Below are 18,031 nucleotides of genomic sequence, written 5' to 3'. Positions count from 1 at the left end.
AATCCCACTTGGTCATGGTGGATTAATTTTTTGATATGTTGTTGAATTCTGTTGGCTAGAATTTTGTTGAGGATTTTTGCATCTATGTTCATTAGGGATATAGGTCTGTAATTTTCTTTTTTTGTGATGTCTTTACCTGGTTTTGGTATCAGGGAGATGGTGGCTTCATAGAATGAGTTAGGTAGTATTCCGTCATTTCTATGCTTTAAAATACCTTTAGTAGTAGTAGTGTTAACTCTTCTCTGAAAGTTTGGTAGAACTCTGCAGTAAAGCCATCCGGGCCGGGGCTTTTTTTGTTGGGTGTTTTTTATTACTGTTTCAATGTCTTTTTTTGTTATGGGTCTATTTAGTTGTTCTACTTGTGATTGTGTTAGTTTAGGTAGGTAGTGTTTTTCCAGGAATTCATCCATTTCTTCTAGGTTTGCAAATTTGTTAGAGTACAATTTTTCGTAATAATCTGATATGATTCTTTTAATCTCAGTTGGGTCTGTTGTGATGTGTACCATCTCGTTTCTTATTCGGGTTATTTGTTTCCTTTCCTGTATTTCTTTAGTCAGTCTGGCCAATGGTTTATCAATTTAGTTAATTTTTTCAAAGAACCAGCTTTTGGCTTTGTTAATTCTTTCAATTGTTTTTCTGTTCTCTAATTCATTTAGTTCAGCTCTAATTTTTATTAGTTGTTTTCTTCTGGTGCCTGATGGATTCTTTTGTTGCTCACTTTCTATTTGTTCAAGTTGTAGGGACAGTTCTCTGATTTTGGCTCTTTCTTCTTTTTGTATGTGTGCATTTATTGATATAAATTGGCCTCTGAGCACTGCTTTTGCTGTGTCCCAGAGGTTTTGATAGGAAGTATTTTCATTCTCGTTGCATTCTATGAATTTCCTTATTCCCTCCTTAATGTCTTGTATAACCCAGTCTTTTTTCAGGAGGGTATTGTTCAGTTTCCAAGTATTTGATTTCTTTTCCCTAATTTTTCTGTTATTGATTTCCACTTTTATGGCCTTGTGGTCTGAGAAGATGCTTTGTAATATTTCGATGTTTTGGATTCTGCAAAGGTTTATTTTATGACCTAATATGTGGTCTATTCTAGAGAAAGTTCCATGTGCACTAGAAAAAAAAGTATACTTTGCAGCAGTGGGGTGGAGAGTTCTGTATGTCAATGAGGTCAAGTTGGTTGATTGTTGTAATTAGGTCTTCCGTGTGTCTATTGAGCTTCTTACAGGATGTCCTGTCCTTCTCCGAAAGTGGTGTGTTGAAGTCACCTCCTATAATTGTGGAGATGTCTATCTCACTTGTCAATTCTGTTAAAATTTGATTTATGTATCTTGCAGCCCTGTCATTGGGTGCGTAAATATTTAATATGGTTATATCTTCCTGGTCAATTGTCCCTTTTATCATTATATAGTGTCCTTCTTTATCCTTTGTGGTGGATTTAAGTCTAAAGTCTATTTTGTCAGAAATTAATATTGCTGCTCCTCTTCTTTTTTGCTTATTGTTTGCTTGATACATTTTTTTCCATCCTCTGAGTTTTAGTTTGTGTCTCTAAGTCTAAGGTGTGTCTGTTGTAGGCAGCATATAGATGGATCGTGTTTCTTTATCCAGTCTGACACTCTCTGTCTATTTATTGGTGCATTTAGTCCATTTACATTCAGCGTAATTATAGATAAGTGTTTAGTGTTGTCATTTTGATGCCTTTTTATGTGTGTTGTTGACAATTTCATTTTTCCACTTACTTTTTTGAGCTGAGACGTTTTTCTTTGTAAATTGTGTGATCCTCATTTTCATAGTATTTGACTTTATCTTTGCTGAGTCGTTATGTTTTTCTTCGGTTTTATCTTGAGTTATGGAGTTGTTATACCTCTTTGTGTTTACCTTAATATTTACCCCTATTTTTCTAAGTAAAAACCTAACTTGTATTGTCCTATATCGCCTTGTATCCATCTCCATATAGCAGTTCTATGCCACCTGTATTTAGTCCCTCTTTTTGATTATTGTGATCTTTTACATATTGACTTCAATGATTCCCTGTTTTGAGCATTTTTTTTTAATTAATTTTTATTAATCTTCAAGTGAACATTTACCATTCCAATCAGTCTGTCACATGTAGGTTTACATACATATTACTCCCTTCTCCCACTTGCTCTCCCCCTATTGAGTCAGCCCTTTCAGTTTCTCGTTTCGTGCCAACTTTGCCATCTTCCCTCTCTCTCTATCTTCCCATCCCCCCTCCAGTCAAGAGTTGTCAACACACTCTCCAGTGTCCACCTGATTTAATTAGCTCACTCTTCATCAGCATCTCTCTCCCCCACACTGACCAGTCCTTTTCATGCCTGATGAGTTGTCTTCGGGGGTGGTTCCTGTCCTGTGGCATCAGAAGTTCTGGGGAGCATTGTCTCTGGGATTCCTCTAGTCGCAGTCATACCATTAGGTATGGTCTTTTTATGAGAATTTGGGGTCTGTATCCCATTGGTCTCCTGCTCCCTCAGGAGTTGTCTGTTGTGCTCCCTGACAGGGCAGACATCGATTGTGGCCGGGCACCAACTAGTTCTTCTGGTCTCAGGATAATGTAGGTCTCTGGTTCATGTGGCCCTTTCTGTCTCTTGGGCTCTTAGTTGTTGTGTGACCTTGGTGTTCTTCCTTTGCCTTTGCTCCAGGTGGGTTGAGACCAATTGATGTATCTTAGCTGGCCGCTTGTTGGCATTTAGGGCCCCAGGCGCCACAATTCAAAGTGGGATGCAGAATGTTTTCATAATAGAATTATTTTGCCCATTGACTTAGAAGTCCCCTCAAACCAAGTTCCCCCAACCCCAGCCCCTGCTCCGCTGACCTTTGAAGCTTTCATTTTATCCCGGAAACCTCTTTGCTTTTAGTCCAGTCCAATTAGGCTGATGTTCCTTGTATTGAGTGTTGTCTTTCCCTTCACCCAAAGCAGTTCTTATCTACTGATTGATCAATAAAAAACCCTCTCCCTCCCTCCCTCCCTCCCCCCTTTGTAACCACAAAAATATCTGTTCTTCTCCGTTCTTTTTATTTCTCAAGATCTTATAATAGTGGTCTTACACAATATTTGTCCTTTTGCCTCTGACTCATTTCGCTCAGCATAATGCCTTCCAGATTCCTCCACGTTATGAAATGTTTCAGAGATTCGTCACTGTTCTTTATCGATGCGTGGTATTCCATTGTGTGAATATACCACAATTTATTTACCCATTCATCCGTTGATGGACACCTTGGTTGCTTCCAGCTTTTTGCTATTGTAAACAGAGCTGCAATAAACATGGGTGTGCATATATCTGTTTGTGTGAAGGCTCTTGTATCTCTAGGGTATATTCCGAGGAGTGGGATTTCTGGGTTTTTTATGGTAGTTATATTTCTAACTGTTTAAGATAACGCCAGATGAATTTCCAAAGTGGTTCTACCATTTTACAATCCCACCAGCAGTGTATAAGAGTTCCAATCTCTCTGCAGCCTCTCCGACATTTATTATTTTGTGTTTTTTGGATTAATGCCAGTCTAGTTGGTGTGAGATGGAATCTCATCGTAGTTTTAATTTGCATTTCTCTAATGGCTAATGATCGGGAGCATTTTATCATGTATCTGTTGGCTGCCTGAATATCTTCTTTAGTGAAATGTGTGTTCATATCCTTTGCCCACTTTTTGATTGGGTTGTTTGTCTTTTTGTGGTTGAGTTTGACAGAATCATGTAGATTTTAGAGATCAGGCGCTGGTCTGAGATGTCATAGCTGAATATTCTTTCCCAGTCTGTAGGTGGTCTTTTTACTCTTTTGGTGAAGTCTTTAGATGAGCACAGGTGTTTGATTTTTAGAAGCTCCCAGTTATCTGGTTTCTCTTCATCATTTTTCGTAATGTTTTGTATTCTGTTTATGCCCTGTATTAGGGCTCCTAGGGTTGTCCCTTTTTTTTCTTCCATGATCTTTACCGTTTTAGTCTTTATGTTTAGGTCTTTGATCCACTTGGAGTTAGTTTTTGTGCATGGTGTGAGGTATGAGTCCTGTTTCATTCTTTTGCAAATGGATATCCAGTTATGCCAGCACCATTTGTTAAAAAGACTATCATTTCCCCAATTAACTGACACTGGTCCTTTGTCAAATATCAGCTGCTCATACGTGGATGGATTTATATCTGGGTTCTCAATTCTGTTCCATTGGTCTATGTGTCTGTTGTTGAACCAGTACCAGGCTGTTTTGACTACTGTGGCTGTATAATAGGTTCTGAAATCAGGTAGAGTGAGGCCTCCCACTTTCTTCTTCTTTTTCAGTAATGCTTTGCTTATCCGGGGGTTCTTTCCCTTTCATATGAAATTAGTGATTTGTTTCTTTATCCCCCTAAAATATGACATTGGTATTTGGATTGGAAGTGCGTTATGTGTATAGATGGCTTTTGGTAGAATAGACATTTTTACTATGTTAAGTCTTCCTATCCATGAGCAGGGTATGTTTTTCCACTTAAGTATGTCCTTTTGAATTTCTTGTAGCAGAGTTTTATAGTTCTCTTTGTGTAGGTCTTTTACATCCTTGGTAAGATTTATTCCTAAGTATTTTATCTTCTTGGGGGCTACTGTGAATGGTATTGATTTGGTTATTTCCTCTTCGGTGTTCTTTTTGTTGATGTAGAGGAATCCAAGTGATTTTTGTATGTTTATTTTATAACCTGAGACTCTTCCAAACTCTTCTATTAGTTTCAGTAGTTTTCTGGAGGATTCCTTAGGGTTTTCCATGTATACGATCATGTCATCTGCAAATAGTGATAGCTTTAGTTCCTCCTTGCCAATCTGGATACCCTTTATTTCTTTGTCTAGCCTAATTGCCCTGGCTAGGACTTCAAGTACGATGTTGAATAAGAGCGGTGATAAAGGGCATGCTTGTCTGGTTCCCGTTGTCAAGGGAAATGCTTTCAGGTTCTCTCCATTTAGAGTGATGCTGGCTGTTGGCTTTGCAGAGATGCCCTTTATTATGTTGAGGAATTTTCCTTCAATTCCTATTTTGGTAAGAGTTTTTATCATAAATGGGTGTTGAACTTTGTCAAATGCCTTTTCTGCATCTATTGATAAGACCATGTGGTTTTTATCTTTTGTTTTATTTATGTGATGGATTACGTTAATGGTTTTTGTGATATTAAACCAGCCTTGCATACCTGGTATAAATCCCACTTGATCAGGGTGAATTATTTTTTTGATGTATTGTTGGATTCTATTGGCTAGAATTTTGTTGAGGATTTTTTGCATCTATGTTCATGAGGGATATAGGTCTAAAATTTTCTTTTTTTGTAATGTCTTTACCGGGTTTTGGTATCAGGGAGATGGTAGCTTCATAGAATGAGTTGGGTAGTATTCCATCTTTTTCTGTGCTTTGAAATACCTTCAGTAGTAATGATGTTAAGTCTTCTCTGAAGGTTTGGTAGAACTCTGCAGTGAAGCCATCTGGGCCAGGACTTTTTTTTGTTGGAAGTTTTTTGATTATGGTTTCAATCTCTTTTTTGGTTATCGGTCTATTTAGTTGATCTACTTCGAATGTGTTACTTTAGGTAGGTAGTATTTTTCCAAGAATTTATCCATTTCTTCTAGGTTTTCAAATTTGTTAGAGTACAATTTTACGTAGTAATCTGAAATGATTCTTTCAATTTCATTTGGCTCTGTTGTGATGTGGTCCTTCTCGTTTCTTATTCGGGTTATTTGTTTGCTTTCCTGTTTTTCTTTAGTCAGTCTAGCCAATGGTTTATCAATTTTGTTAATTTTTTCAAAGAACCAGCTTTTGGCTTTGTTAATTCTTTCAATTGTTTTTGTGTTCTCTAATTCATTTAGTTCAGCTCTAATTTTTATTATTTGTTTTCTTCTGGTGCCTGATGGATTCTTTTGTTGCTCACTTTCTATTTGTTCAAGTTGTAGGGACAGTTCTCTGATTTTGGCTCTTTCTTCTTTTTGTATGTGTGCATTTATTGATATAAATTGGCCTCTGAGCACTGCTTTTGCTGTGTCCCAGAGGTTTTGATAGGAAGTATTTTCATTCTCGTTGCTTTGTATGAATTTCCTTATTCCCTCCTTGATGTCTTCTATAACCCAGTCTTTTTTCAGGAGGGTATTGTTCATTTTCCAAGTATTTGATTTCTTTTCCCTAGTTTTTCTGTTACTTATTTCTAGCTTCATTGCCTTGTGGTCTGAGAAGATGCTTTGTAATATTTCGATGTTTTGGATTCTGCAAAGATTTGTTTTATGACCTAATATGTGATCTATTCTAGAGAATGTTCCATGTGCACTAGAAAAGAAAGTATATTTTGCAGCAGTTGGGTGGAGAGTTCTGTATAAGTCAATGAGGTCAAGTTGGTTGATTGTTGTAAGTAGGTCTTCCGTGTCTCTACTGAGCTTCTTACTGGATGTCCTGTCCTTCTCTGAAAGTGGTATGTTGAAGTCTCCTACTGTAATTGTGGAGGTGTCTATCTCACTTTTCAATTCTGTTAAAATTTGATTTATGTATCTTGCAGCCCTGTCATTGGGTGCATAAATATTTAATATGGTTATGTGTTCCTGATCAATTGTCCCTTTTATCATTATGTAGTGTCCTTCTTTATCCTTTGTGGTGGATTTAAGTCTAAAGTCTATTTTGTCGGAAATTAATATTGCCACTCCTGTTCTTTTTTGCTTATTGTTTGCTTGATATATTTTTTTTCCATCCTTTTAGTTTTAGTTTGTTTGTGTCTCTGAGTCTAAGGTGTGTCTCTTGTAGGCAGCATATAGATGGCTCGTGTTTCTTTATCCAGTCCGTGCCTCTCTGTCTCTTTATTGGTGCATTTAGTCCATTTACATTCAGCGAAATTATAGATAAATAAGTTTTTAGTGCTGTCATTTTGATGCCTTTTCATGTGTGTTGTTGGCAATTTCATTTTTCCACATGCGTTTTTGTGCTGAGACATTTTTCTTAGTAGCTTGTGAGATCCTCATTTTCATAATGTTTAACTTTATGTTTGTTGAGTCGTTACGTTTTTCTTGGCTTTTTTCTTGAGTTATGGAATTGATATTCCTTTTTGTGGTTACCTTATTATTTACCCCTATTTTTCTAAGTAAAAACCTAACTTGTATCGTTCTATATCGCCTTGTATCACTCTCCATCTGGCAGTTCAATGCCTCCTATATTTAGTCCCTCTTTTTGATTATTGTGATCGTTTATCTATTGATTTCCATGATTTCCTGTTATGTGTATTATTTTGTTTATTTATTTATTTTTTAGAATTAATCTTGTTTGTTTTTGTGCTTTCCCTATTTGTGTTGCGTTGATATCAGGACGTTCTGTTTTGTGACCTTGTATTGTGCTGGTACCCAATATTATTGGTCATCAGGCCAAACAATCTCCTTTAGCATTTCTTGCAGTCTTGGTTTAGTTTTGCAAATTCTCTAAACTTGTGTTTATCTGTAAATATCTTAATTTCTTCTTCATATTTCAGAGAGAGTTTTGATGGATATATGATCCTTGGTTGGCAGTTTTTCTCGTTCAGTGCTCTGTATACGTTGTCCCATTACCTTCTTGCCTGCATGGTTTCCGCTGAGTAGTCTGAACTTATTCTTATTGATTCTCCCTTGAAGGAAACCTTTCTTTTCTCCCTGGCTGCTTTTATAATTTTCTGTTTGTCTTTGGTTTTGGCAAGTTTGATGATAATATGTCTTGGTGTTTTTCTTTTTGGATCCATCTTAAATGGGGTTTGATGAGCATCTTGGATAGATACCCTTTCGTCTTTCATGATGTCAGGGAACTTTTGTGTCAGGAGTTCTTCAACTATTTTCTCTGTGTTTTCTGTCCCCCCTCCCTGTTCTGGGACTCCAATCACTTGCAAGTTACCCTTCTTGATAGAGTCCCACATGATTCTAAGGGTTTCTTCATTTTTTTAAATTCTTTTATCTGATTTTTTTTCAGCTATGTTGGTGTTGATTCCCTGGTCCTCCAGAAGTCCCAGTCTACATTTTAATTGCTCGAGTCTGCTCCTCTGACTTCTTATTGCGTTGTCTAATTCTGTAATTTTATTGTTAATCTTTTGAATTTCTGAATGCTGTCTGTCTATGGATTCTTGCAACTTATTAATTTTTCCACTATGTTCTTGAATCTTTTTGAGTTCTTCAACTGCTTTATCAGTGTGTTCCTTGGCTTTTTCTGCAGTTTGCCTTATTTCATTTCTGAGGTCATCCCTGATGTCTTGAAGAATTCTGTAAATTAGTTTTTTATATTCTGTGTCTGATAATTCCAGGATTGTATCTTCATTTGGGAAAGATTTTGATTCTTTTGTTTGGGGGGTTGTAGAAGCTGTCATGGTCTGCTTCTTTATGTGGTTTGATATCGACTGCTGTTTCCGAGCCATCACTAAGATGTTGTAGTGATTTATTCTATATTTGCTCACTGAGTCTTATCTTGTTTTCTTTCAGTATACTTGGATGGGCTACTAGATTGTGCTGTCTTGATTGTTGTAGCCCTTGACTTCCTTATGACCTATTACCAGCTGGATTGGGCTGTCATCAGATGTATATGCCTCAGTCCATTCACTATTCTTGAGTAGAATCTGATTTTGGGTCATCAAGTGTGTGATGCACCCTAACACTTATCCACCTCGAGAAGTAGTGGTGATAGTTGTATGCACCAGATTCTATTAGCAGCTGGGGTTCAGACTCCAGGGGGCGCAGGATGCTGACAGGCTTCCCCCAAGTGTCAGTGAGGTAGGTGTGTCTCTATTCCTAAAGCACCTTGGAGGGAGGGCTCTGCTGGTGTACCTTAGGCCCCCAATGCAAGTACCTCTACAGATTGGTAGGTGTCACCCTCCTTAGACCGCTAAGGCAGGAGGCTATGTCGTCTGAGGGGAGCTTCAGCCCTCAGTTCTCTGTTGTGGGTCAGTGAGGGCTCTGTTCAATAAGCAGAGATATCAGACCTGGGAAACTTGTTTTTCTAGTTAATCCACTTAAAAGAAATGCGGTCAGATCCCTATCAGAAATGCCTTTGCATTATAATAGCCACCTTGTTCCCTGTAGGGATGAAAGGCCAAGATATGGATCACATATGCTTGGCTGGAGCTGGGTCTGTGTTTTTAGTCCAATTAGGGAAGGATTTTTGGTCCCTGGGTTTTTTGTGGTTGCTTCTCTCAGGCTGGAAGAATGGGTTAGGAAAAGACCAAAAAAAAAAAAAGTGAAGAGAAAAGCCGTGGAGCAGTTCTCCCTCTGGCTCTGGAAATTCCAACGTTAATGAAGCTGCCTGGGAAGGGGAGGGGAGCGTTGAGAAAAACAGGAGAGAGTAGCACCCCGGAATATAGACAAAATTACTTATCTTACTTGTGATGACTGCTTTATCTGAGATTCCCGAGGGGTGTGTCGCCTATGTGTGCTGGCTGGGTAGAGATTGCCCCCGAGGGTTAGGCCCGCAGAAGCCGGCGGTCAGTTCATCCGCTGCCAGTCCAAAGCCCAGGGTCAATGTTCTCCTGCTGGGACGCTGCGCTCCTGGCTCCAAAAACCGTCGCTGCCTCCCGGGGACTTCTCCTCCCGCCAGCCGCGTTGCCGCGCCGCCCTCAAGGACCGGCTGGGCCCCCTCCCGTGGTCAGTTAAGGGGGGTAGGGCTGTGCCCCGTGTTTGTTCCGTCACGGGATGCTGTGCTCATCTCCCCTGTGCCCAGTCCAAAGTCCAGCGCCAAGGTTCCCTGCCTGGGACGCTGCATTCCTGGCTCCAGAACCAGTCGCTGCCTCCCGGGGACTTCTCCCGCCAGCCGCGTCGCCACTCAGCCCGTGCGGACCGGCTGCGCCGCCTCCCGGGGTCAGTTCAGTGGGGTAGGGCTGTGCCCCGTGTTTGCTCCGTCACAGGATGTTGTGTTCAGCCCCCCTGCGTCCAGTCCAAAGCCCAGCGTCAAGGTTCCCTGGCTGGGACGCTGCACTTCCGGCTCCAAAACCAGTCACTGCCTCCCGGGGTCTTCTTTTCCCGCCAGCCATGTCGCAGCGCTGCCAGCGCAGACCAGTTGGGCCCCCTCCCGAGGTCAGTTCAGGGGGTTAGGGCTGCACCCCATGTTTGCGCTGTGACAGGATGTCGTGCTCAGCTCCTCTGCGTCCCCTCCAAAGCCCAGCGCCAAGGTTACCTGACTGGGACGCTGGCTCCAGGCTCCGAAAATAGTCTCTGCTTCCCCGTAGTTGTTCGTTCTCTGTCTCTGTCACTCAGGTCAACTCTTTAAATCTGTGTTTGTTGTTCAGGGTTCGTAGATTGACATGTGTGTGATCGACTCACTTGTTTTTCCGAGTCTTTGTTGCAAGAGGGATCCGAGGTATCGTCTACCTAGTCAGCCATCTTGGCCCCCGCCTCCGAGCTTATTCTTTTTAAGTGTTGTTTTTCCTGTCTGGAAACCCTGGTGGTGTAGTGTTTAAGAACTGCAGCTGCTAACCAAAAGGTCGGCAGTTGGAATCCACTGGGGGCTCCTTGGGAACCCTATGGGGCAGTTCTACTCTGTCCTATAGGGTTGCTATGAGTTGGGAGCGACTTGACCGCAACCGGTTTGGTTTTTTGGTTTTGGTTTTTTCCTTTCTGGCTGTGTATGTATGTTTATGGAACATGCTGTTTAAATTTATAGAAAAAATAGCATCCACTTTCCATTTTTAAATTTAAGTTTCATAGACACTTTCTAATTTTATAAACCCGGTGCTTAATTTTCTCCCATTTAGGGGATAAATAAAGAAGAATATGTCTCCTTTCCCAGATACCTATGGGTTGCTTTTGGTAGATAGAAAGAAGTTGACCTGCTGCTGTTTGGGAGCAAATGGAGGGATTTAAATTTAATGTTTCCACACCCAGGGCCATAGTTGGAGCAAGTTATTTATTTATTCTTTTGGCTTAAACAACACAAATTTATTATCTTACAGTACTGAAAATCTGACATGGATCTCACTAGGCTATCATCAAGTTGTTGGCAGTATTGTTTTCCCTTTTAGGGGCTCCAGGGGAGGACCTGTTTCCTTGCTAATTGTTTGGATTGTTAACAGAGTTCAGTCTTTTGTAGTTATAAAACTGAGATTTCTGTTTCCTTGCTGAATGTCAGTTGAGGACCATCCCCAGCTTCTAGAGGCAACCTGAATTTCTTGGCTTGTGGCCTCCTTCCTCAGTCTTCAGAACCAGCAGTGGTGGATTCAGTCCTTCTCAATATTTGAATCTCTCCTATTTCTTGTTCTGTCTTATGTCTCTGACCCTCTCCCTCATCTTTGTTTTTTCTAGTTTTTTTTGCTTTAGGTGAAAGTTTACAGCACAAATTAGTTTCTAATTCAAAAATTTATACACAAATTGTTTTGTGACATTGGTTGCAGTTCTCACAATATATCAGCACTCTTCCCCTTTCTACCCTGTGTTTCCTGTCTATTCGTCCAGTTTTCCTGTCCTTTCCTTCCTTCTCATCTTTGCATTTGGGCAGGTATCAACCATTTGGTTTTGAACACTTGATTGAACTAAGAGGTATGTTCCTCACATGTGTTATAGTTTGTTTTATTGGCCTGTCTAATCTTTGGCTGAAAAGTGGACTTCAGGAGTGGCTTCATTTCTGAGTTAGCAGGTTGTCTGGTGGCCATAGTCTCAGCGGTTCCTCCAACCTTTGTGAAACCAGTGAGTCTGGTCTTTTTTTGTGAATTTGAATTTTCTTCTACATTTTTCTCGCTTTCTGCCCGGGACCCTCTTTTGTGATCTCTGTCAGAGCAGTAGGTGGTTGTAGCCAGGCATCATCTAGTTCATGTGAGCTCAGGCTAGTGGAAGCTGTGGCTTATGTGGTCCATTAGTCCTCCGAACTAATATTTTCCTTTTGTCTTTGGTTTTTTTTTCATTCTCCTTTTCTCCAGACTGGATGGGACCAATAGATGTATCTTATATGGCTGCTGGCAAGCTTTTAAGATCTCAGACACTACTCACCAAAATAGAATGTAGAACATTTTCCTTTTGAACTATGTTATGCCAGTTGACCTAGATGTCTCCCGAGACTATGGTCCCCAGCCCTCAGCCCCAGTAGCTTGGTCCCTCAAGGTGCTTGGATGTGTCTTGGAAGCTTCTATGACTTTGCCTTGGTCAGGTTGTGCTGAGTTCCCCTATATTGTTTGTTGTCTTTCCCTTCACCAAATTAACACTTATCTGTTATCTGGTTAGTGATTTCCCTCCCCACTTTTTGTAACCATCGAAATTTGTTTTTTTTCTTTGTATAAACCTTTTCTTGGGTTTTTATAACAGTGGTTTCATACAATATTTGCCCTTTTGTGATTGACCTGTTTCACTCAGCAGATTCATCCATGTTGGGAGATGTCTTGCTGATTCATCATTGTTCTTTATTGTTGTGTAGTATTCCATGGTGTGTATGTCCCATAATTTGTTTATCCATTCACCTGTCGATGCACTCTTAGGTTGTTTCAGTCTTTCTGCTGTCGTGAACAATGGTGCAGTGAACGTGGGTGCGCATATGTCTGTTTGTGTGACAGCTCTTATTTTCTAGGACATATTCTCAGGAGTGGGATTGCTGGATCGTATGTGGAGCAAGTTACTGAAAATGTGTTTGGAACTTTGTGTTAAAGCTGTATTCTACATTTGCAGTTCTGCTCATGTGTTTCAAGTCCCACCTTAGCTTAAGGCTATGTGCCTGATGCTGTGCTATCGGGAGGATGATGAAGGGGAGCATAAAAATGTTCTTCTGTCCTGCTTTACTCGAAACTGCTTTATTAGTATAATACTCCAGAAAGATCTCCAGAATGTCTGTTTCATCTTTTTTTTTTCCCATCTCACTTTCTTATATACACTGGGAATATGGTAGCTTTTTGTGCTACATGTTCAATCACTAAGTACTAATTTAATGTGTCTTAAAAGGAATCAGATTGACCAATTTGTAAGTTAAATTGTAAATATCCATTGGATTTAATGCAGCATGTGGTGCAGTGATTATACATAAGTAAAACTGTTAATGCATTCCTCAGTATTGGTAAAATTTAGTACTGTAGCTCACTATTTCTAGGAAGAGGTGTGATTGTCACAGAAATTCTAGAACTATTTAGAGCAAAACAGTGCTCTTGAGGTAAGTGAATGGCATTTGGGCCTCCTTAGAGGTTGGGTTCATGTTTTCCTTAGTCACAAAACAGGTAGATGAAACTGGGAGTTCTGTCCAGCCCCCCAAGAACCAAAAATATGCTAGCTACAGTTTAATGGTGCTTCACTTGAGCAACTGTGCAGTTGTACAGTGTCCTAAGCCATCCAGGCAGGAACTCTTGAAGTTTCTGAAGCTGCTTCTTTTTGCTGGTGAGGAGAGGCAGCAGCAGGGAAAGTTGCTTTTAGTATGTGTGGATAGAGTATTTGTTTTTTATTTAAACGTTATTCATACTTGATAAATCAATATCTTTAGATCACGGAGAGTCTTCTGGAGAATCTCACATGGCTGTCCTCTTTCTCTCATGTATAACTTATAAAAGTAATACATATATGCTTAATGTGGAAATTTTGGAAAATAACAAAATTATGAAAATTGTTAGTTTCCTGCCCTATATGTTCTCTTATAGTCACCTCTACTTTTGCAGAACTTATCAAAATGAAACTTATGTGTTTAATTACTTGTTTTTATGTGTCTTTCTGATTAGACTGAAGATACTTGAGGGTGTGAACTGTCTGTTTATGTAGCGCATAATAGACAGTAAGTAGTTTTGAATGAATGAAGATAGAAATTACAGTTAATCACTTAACATTTTGGAGCTTTGCCTTCTGGTATTTTTTTGTAAGTGTCCATTTATTATGGCGTTTACTGTTTTTCTACCTACTGTAAACCAGAAAATGTAAAATATTGTTATTTAAAATGTACTTTATTTGGCGAATCTCAGAAATTGAACTGTTATGATTTTCATATATTGAAATTTGCAAGCTCATTAGTTTCTTCTTTCTCCATGGAGTCACTTTTTTTCTTTGAATTCTCATTCCAAATATGAATAAATGAATCTTTTGTTGAGTGTCTAAGTTTTGAATACCTGAATATGTACTAATAGATTGCTATTTGGGTTGTAGGCTGAGAGCAGTTTCAGTGAAGAAGAGGAAGAAAAACTTCAAGCTGCATTTTCTCTAGAGAAACAGGACCTTCACCTAGTTCTTGAAACAATATCATTCATTCTGGAACAGGTATTTTTATTGCCCCAAATTTCCTAACTGTATTGCTTACTACGTATTTGTATTATTGTGGTATCTATTATATTCTGCCTTTTAGAACAATGTGCGAGCTGGAAGCTTTGAGTATATTTTAATCAAGATTTCAGCCTAGTTAAAAAAAATTGAATGTACACATGATTGTTTTCACACTATTACATTCTACAAAGGAGCCCTGCTGGCACAAACTGTTAGGTGCTTGGCTGCTAACTGAAAAGTCAGTGGTTCAAATCTACTTAGTGGCTCCACAGGAGAAAGACTTGGTGATCTACTTCCATAAAGATTACAGCCTAGAAAACCCTGTGGGGCAGTTCTGCTCTGTCACATGAGGTTGCTGAGTTGATGGTACCTAACGATGACAGTGACAGTGCATTCTACAAAGCAGTCTTAATGTTGAATAGCATGAGCGAAATATTTGACAATGTGAATCAAGACTTCATTGACTTAACACAGTTATAAAAGATTTGAATTTATTGTTACTTGGTGTAATAACTTGGAAAAACGAACAGCTTTATTTAAGGAAATAAATAAGAGATGATTTGGGGGAATATTTGACAAAAATGATAAGCAAAACATTTAGGAAAAATGTTGTCAAAGGACTTTTTTTTTTTAATCGCTAATTAAGTTTATTAACTCTTCAAGCGATGTTTTAGACACATAAGATGGGTTGCCCTTTCCTGTGTTACCATATTTTGAGATGTGACATGCTAAAAATATATCAAACTTAGCAGCAAGTTCAAGTAAACTCTCAAAATTTCCATTTTGTGGGGACCCAAACACTTCATTTCCTTCTTGAAAAGATAGTCCACGTTCAGTGATTGTTATGATGACAGCAACAACGCATTGCAAAACAGCTTTCCAATACTGATGTTCTTCGTTAACTTATGTTTCCAGTTCATGAGTTAAGCCAAAATCGTGTCTTCGGTTTCCATATGACAACATATAATCTCTGTGAATTGAACTGTTTTCATGTTTATAAAACATATTTGAGTTGCTCCAGTCGTAAAATCTATCCATAGCAAATAAGGAATAAAATGATTTAGGACTATATAGTATACAAATAAAACAATATACTGAGCCTCTTATAATTTTCATCATTAGCCTTACCACCTGGAAACATATTTGCCACCCAGAAACATAAAGAACCTTGTTGGTTTACTACCCAGAAATTTTTTTTTTTTTTTAATTTTCATCATGCCTTAAGTCAAAGTTTACAAATCAAGTCAGTCTCTCACACAGAAACTTATGTATACCTTGCTTCATACTCCCAATTGCTCTCCACCTAATCAGACAGCCTGTTCCCTCCCCCTGATCTCTCTTTTTGTGTCCATTTCGCCAGCTTCTAACCCCCTCCACCCTCTCATCTCCCCTCCAGGCAGGAGATGCCCACATAGTTCAAGTGTCCACCTGATCCAAGAAGCTCACTCTTCACCAGCATCCCTCTCCAACCCATTGTCCAGTCCAATACCTGTCTGAAGAGTTGGCTTTGGGAATGTTTCCTGTCCTGGGCCAACAGAAGGTCTGGGTGCCATGACCACCAGGGTCCTTCTAGTCTCAGTCAGACCACTGAGTCTGGTCTTTTTATGAGAATTTGGGGTTTGCATCCCACTGTTCTCCTGCTCCCTCAGGGGTTCTCTGTTGTATCCCCTGACAGGGCAGTCATTGGTTATAGCCAGGCACCATCTAGTTCTTCTGGTCTCAGGATGATGTAGTCTCTGGTTCATGTGGCCCTTTCTGTCTCTTGGGCTCGTAATTACCTTGTGTCCTTGGTGTTCTTCATTCTTCTTTGGTCCAGGTGGGTTGAGACCAATTCATGTATCTTAGATGGCCACTTGCTAGCATTTAAGACCCCAGATGCCAGTCTCCAAGTTGGGATGCCAAATGTTTTCCTAATAGATTTTATTATGCCAATTGGCTTAGATGTCCCCTGAAACCATGGTCCGCAAACCACCACCCCTATTATGCTGGCCTTCGAAGCATTCAGTTTATTCAGGAAACTTCTTTGCTTCTGGTTTAGTTCAGTTGTGCTGACCTTGCCTGTATTGTGTGTTGTCTTTCCCTTCACCTAAAGTAGTTCTTATCTACTATCTAATTAGTGAATACCCCTCTACCACCCTCCTTCCCTCCCCACTCTCGTAACCATCAAAGGAAATTTTCTTCTCTGTTTAAACGATTTCTCAAGTTCTTATAATAGTGGTCTTATACAATATTTGTCCTTTTGCAACTGACTAATTTCACTCAGCATAATGACTTCCAGATTACTCCATGTTATGAAATGTTTCACAGATTCATCACTGTTCTTTATCGATGCATAGTATTCCATTTTGTGAATATGTGATAATTTATTCATCCATTTATCTGTCGATGGGCTTATTGGTTGCTGCCATCTTTTTGCTATTGTAAACAGTGCTGCAATAAACATGAGTGTGCATATATCTGTTTATGAAAAGCCTCTTATTTCTCTAGGATATATTCCGAGGAATGGGATTGCTAGATCGTATGGTAGTTCTATTTCTAGCATTTTAAGGAAGCACCAAATCGATTTCCAAAGTGGGTGTACCTTTTACATTCCCACCAGTAGAGTGTAAGTGTTCCAATCTCTCCACAGCCTCTCCAACATTTATTATTTTGTGTTTTTTGAATTAATGCCAGCCTTGTTGGAGTGAGATGGAATCTCATTGTAGTTTTGATTTGCATTTCTCTAATGGCTAATGATCGTGAGCATTTCCTCATATATGTGTTAGCTACCTGAATGTCTTCTTTAGTGAAGTGTCTGTTCATATTTTTTGCCCATTTTTCAATAGGGTTATTTGTCTTTTTGCAGTTGAGTTTTTGCAGTATCATGTAGATTTTAGAGATCAGGCACTGATTGGAAATGTCATAGCTAAAAACTTTCTACAGTCTGTAGGTAATCTTTTTACTGTTTTGGTGAAGTCTTTGGATGAGCATAGGTGTTTGATTTTTAGGAGCTCTCAGTTATCTAGTTTTTCTTCTGCATTGTTAGTAATGTTTCGTATACTGTTCATGCCATGTATTAGGACTCCTAATGTTGTCCCTATTTTTTCTTCCATGATCTTTATCATTTTAGATTTTATATTTAGGTCTTTGATCCATTTTGACCTTGTTTTTCTGCTTTGTGTGAGGTATGGTCTTGTTTAAACATTTTTTTGCAGATGGATATCCAGTTATGCCAGCACCGTTTGTTAAAAAGACTGTCTTTTCCCCATTTAGCTGATTTGAGTCCTTTGTTAAATGTGAACTGCTCATATGTGGATGGATTTATGTCTGGATTCTCAATTCTGTTCGATTGGTCTGTGTGTCTGTTGTACCAGTACCAGTCTGTTTGGATACTGTGGCAGTATAATAGGTTCTGAGATCAGGTAGAGTAAGGCCTCCCACTTTGTTCTTCTTTTTCAGTAATGGTTTACATATCTGGGGCCTCTTTCCCTTCCATATCAAGTTGGTAATTTGTTTCTCCACCTTATTAAAGAACGTCGTTGGAATTTGGATCGGAATTGCATTAAATGTATAGATCACTTTTGGTAGAATAGACATTTTTATAATGTTAATTCTTCCTATCCATGAGCAAGGAATGTTTTTCTACTTATGAAGGTCTCTTTTGGTTTCTTGCAGAAGTGTTTTGTAGTTTTCTTTGTATAAGTCTTCTACATCTCTGGTAAGATTTATTCCTAAGTATTTTATCTTCTTGGGGGCTACTGTAAATAGTATTGATTTGGTGTTTTCCTCTTTGATGTTTTTTTGTTGGTGTAGAGGAATCCAACTTATTTTTGTATGTTTATCTTGTATCCTGATGCTCTGCTGAACTCTTCCATTAGTTTCAGTAGTTTTCTGGAGGATTCTTTA

At 39.2% G+C, this 18,031-nt stretch overlaps 1 protein-coding gene across 3 annotated transcripts in view; it reads left to right on the top strand.

The window, feature by feature from the left end:
- Positions 1–18,031, top strand: part of COMMD10 (COMM domain containing 10) — a 265,137-nt gene that overhangs the window by 10,952 nt on the left and 236,154 nt on the right. For all 3 annotated transcript variants that reach the window (XM_010590508.3, XM_010590514.3, XM_064276099.1), the window contains exon 3: positions 14,033–14,143. In XM_010590508.3, coding sequence (XP_010588810.2) covers positions 14,033–14,143 — 111 coding nt within the window. The remainder of the gene's footprint in view (positions 1–14,032; positions 14,144–18,031) is intronic.

This window comes from Loxodonta africana, chromosome 2, assembly GCF_030014295.1.
Source record: "Loxodonta africana isolate mLoxAfr1 chromosome 2, mLoxAfr1.hap2, whole genome shotgun sequence".
NCBI classification, from domain to species: domain Eukaryota; kingdom Metazoa; phylum Chordata; class Mammalia; order Proboscidea; family Elephantidae; genus Loxodonta; species Loxodonta africana.
The sequence above is the reverse complement of the archived record's forward strand: the minus strand, read 5'-3'. Positions and strand labels throughout refer to the sequence as shown.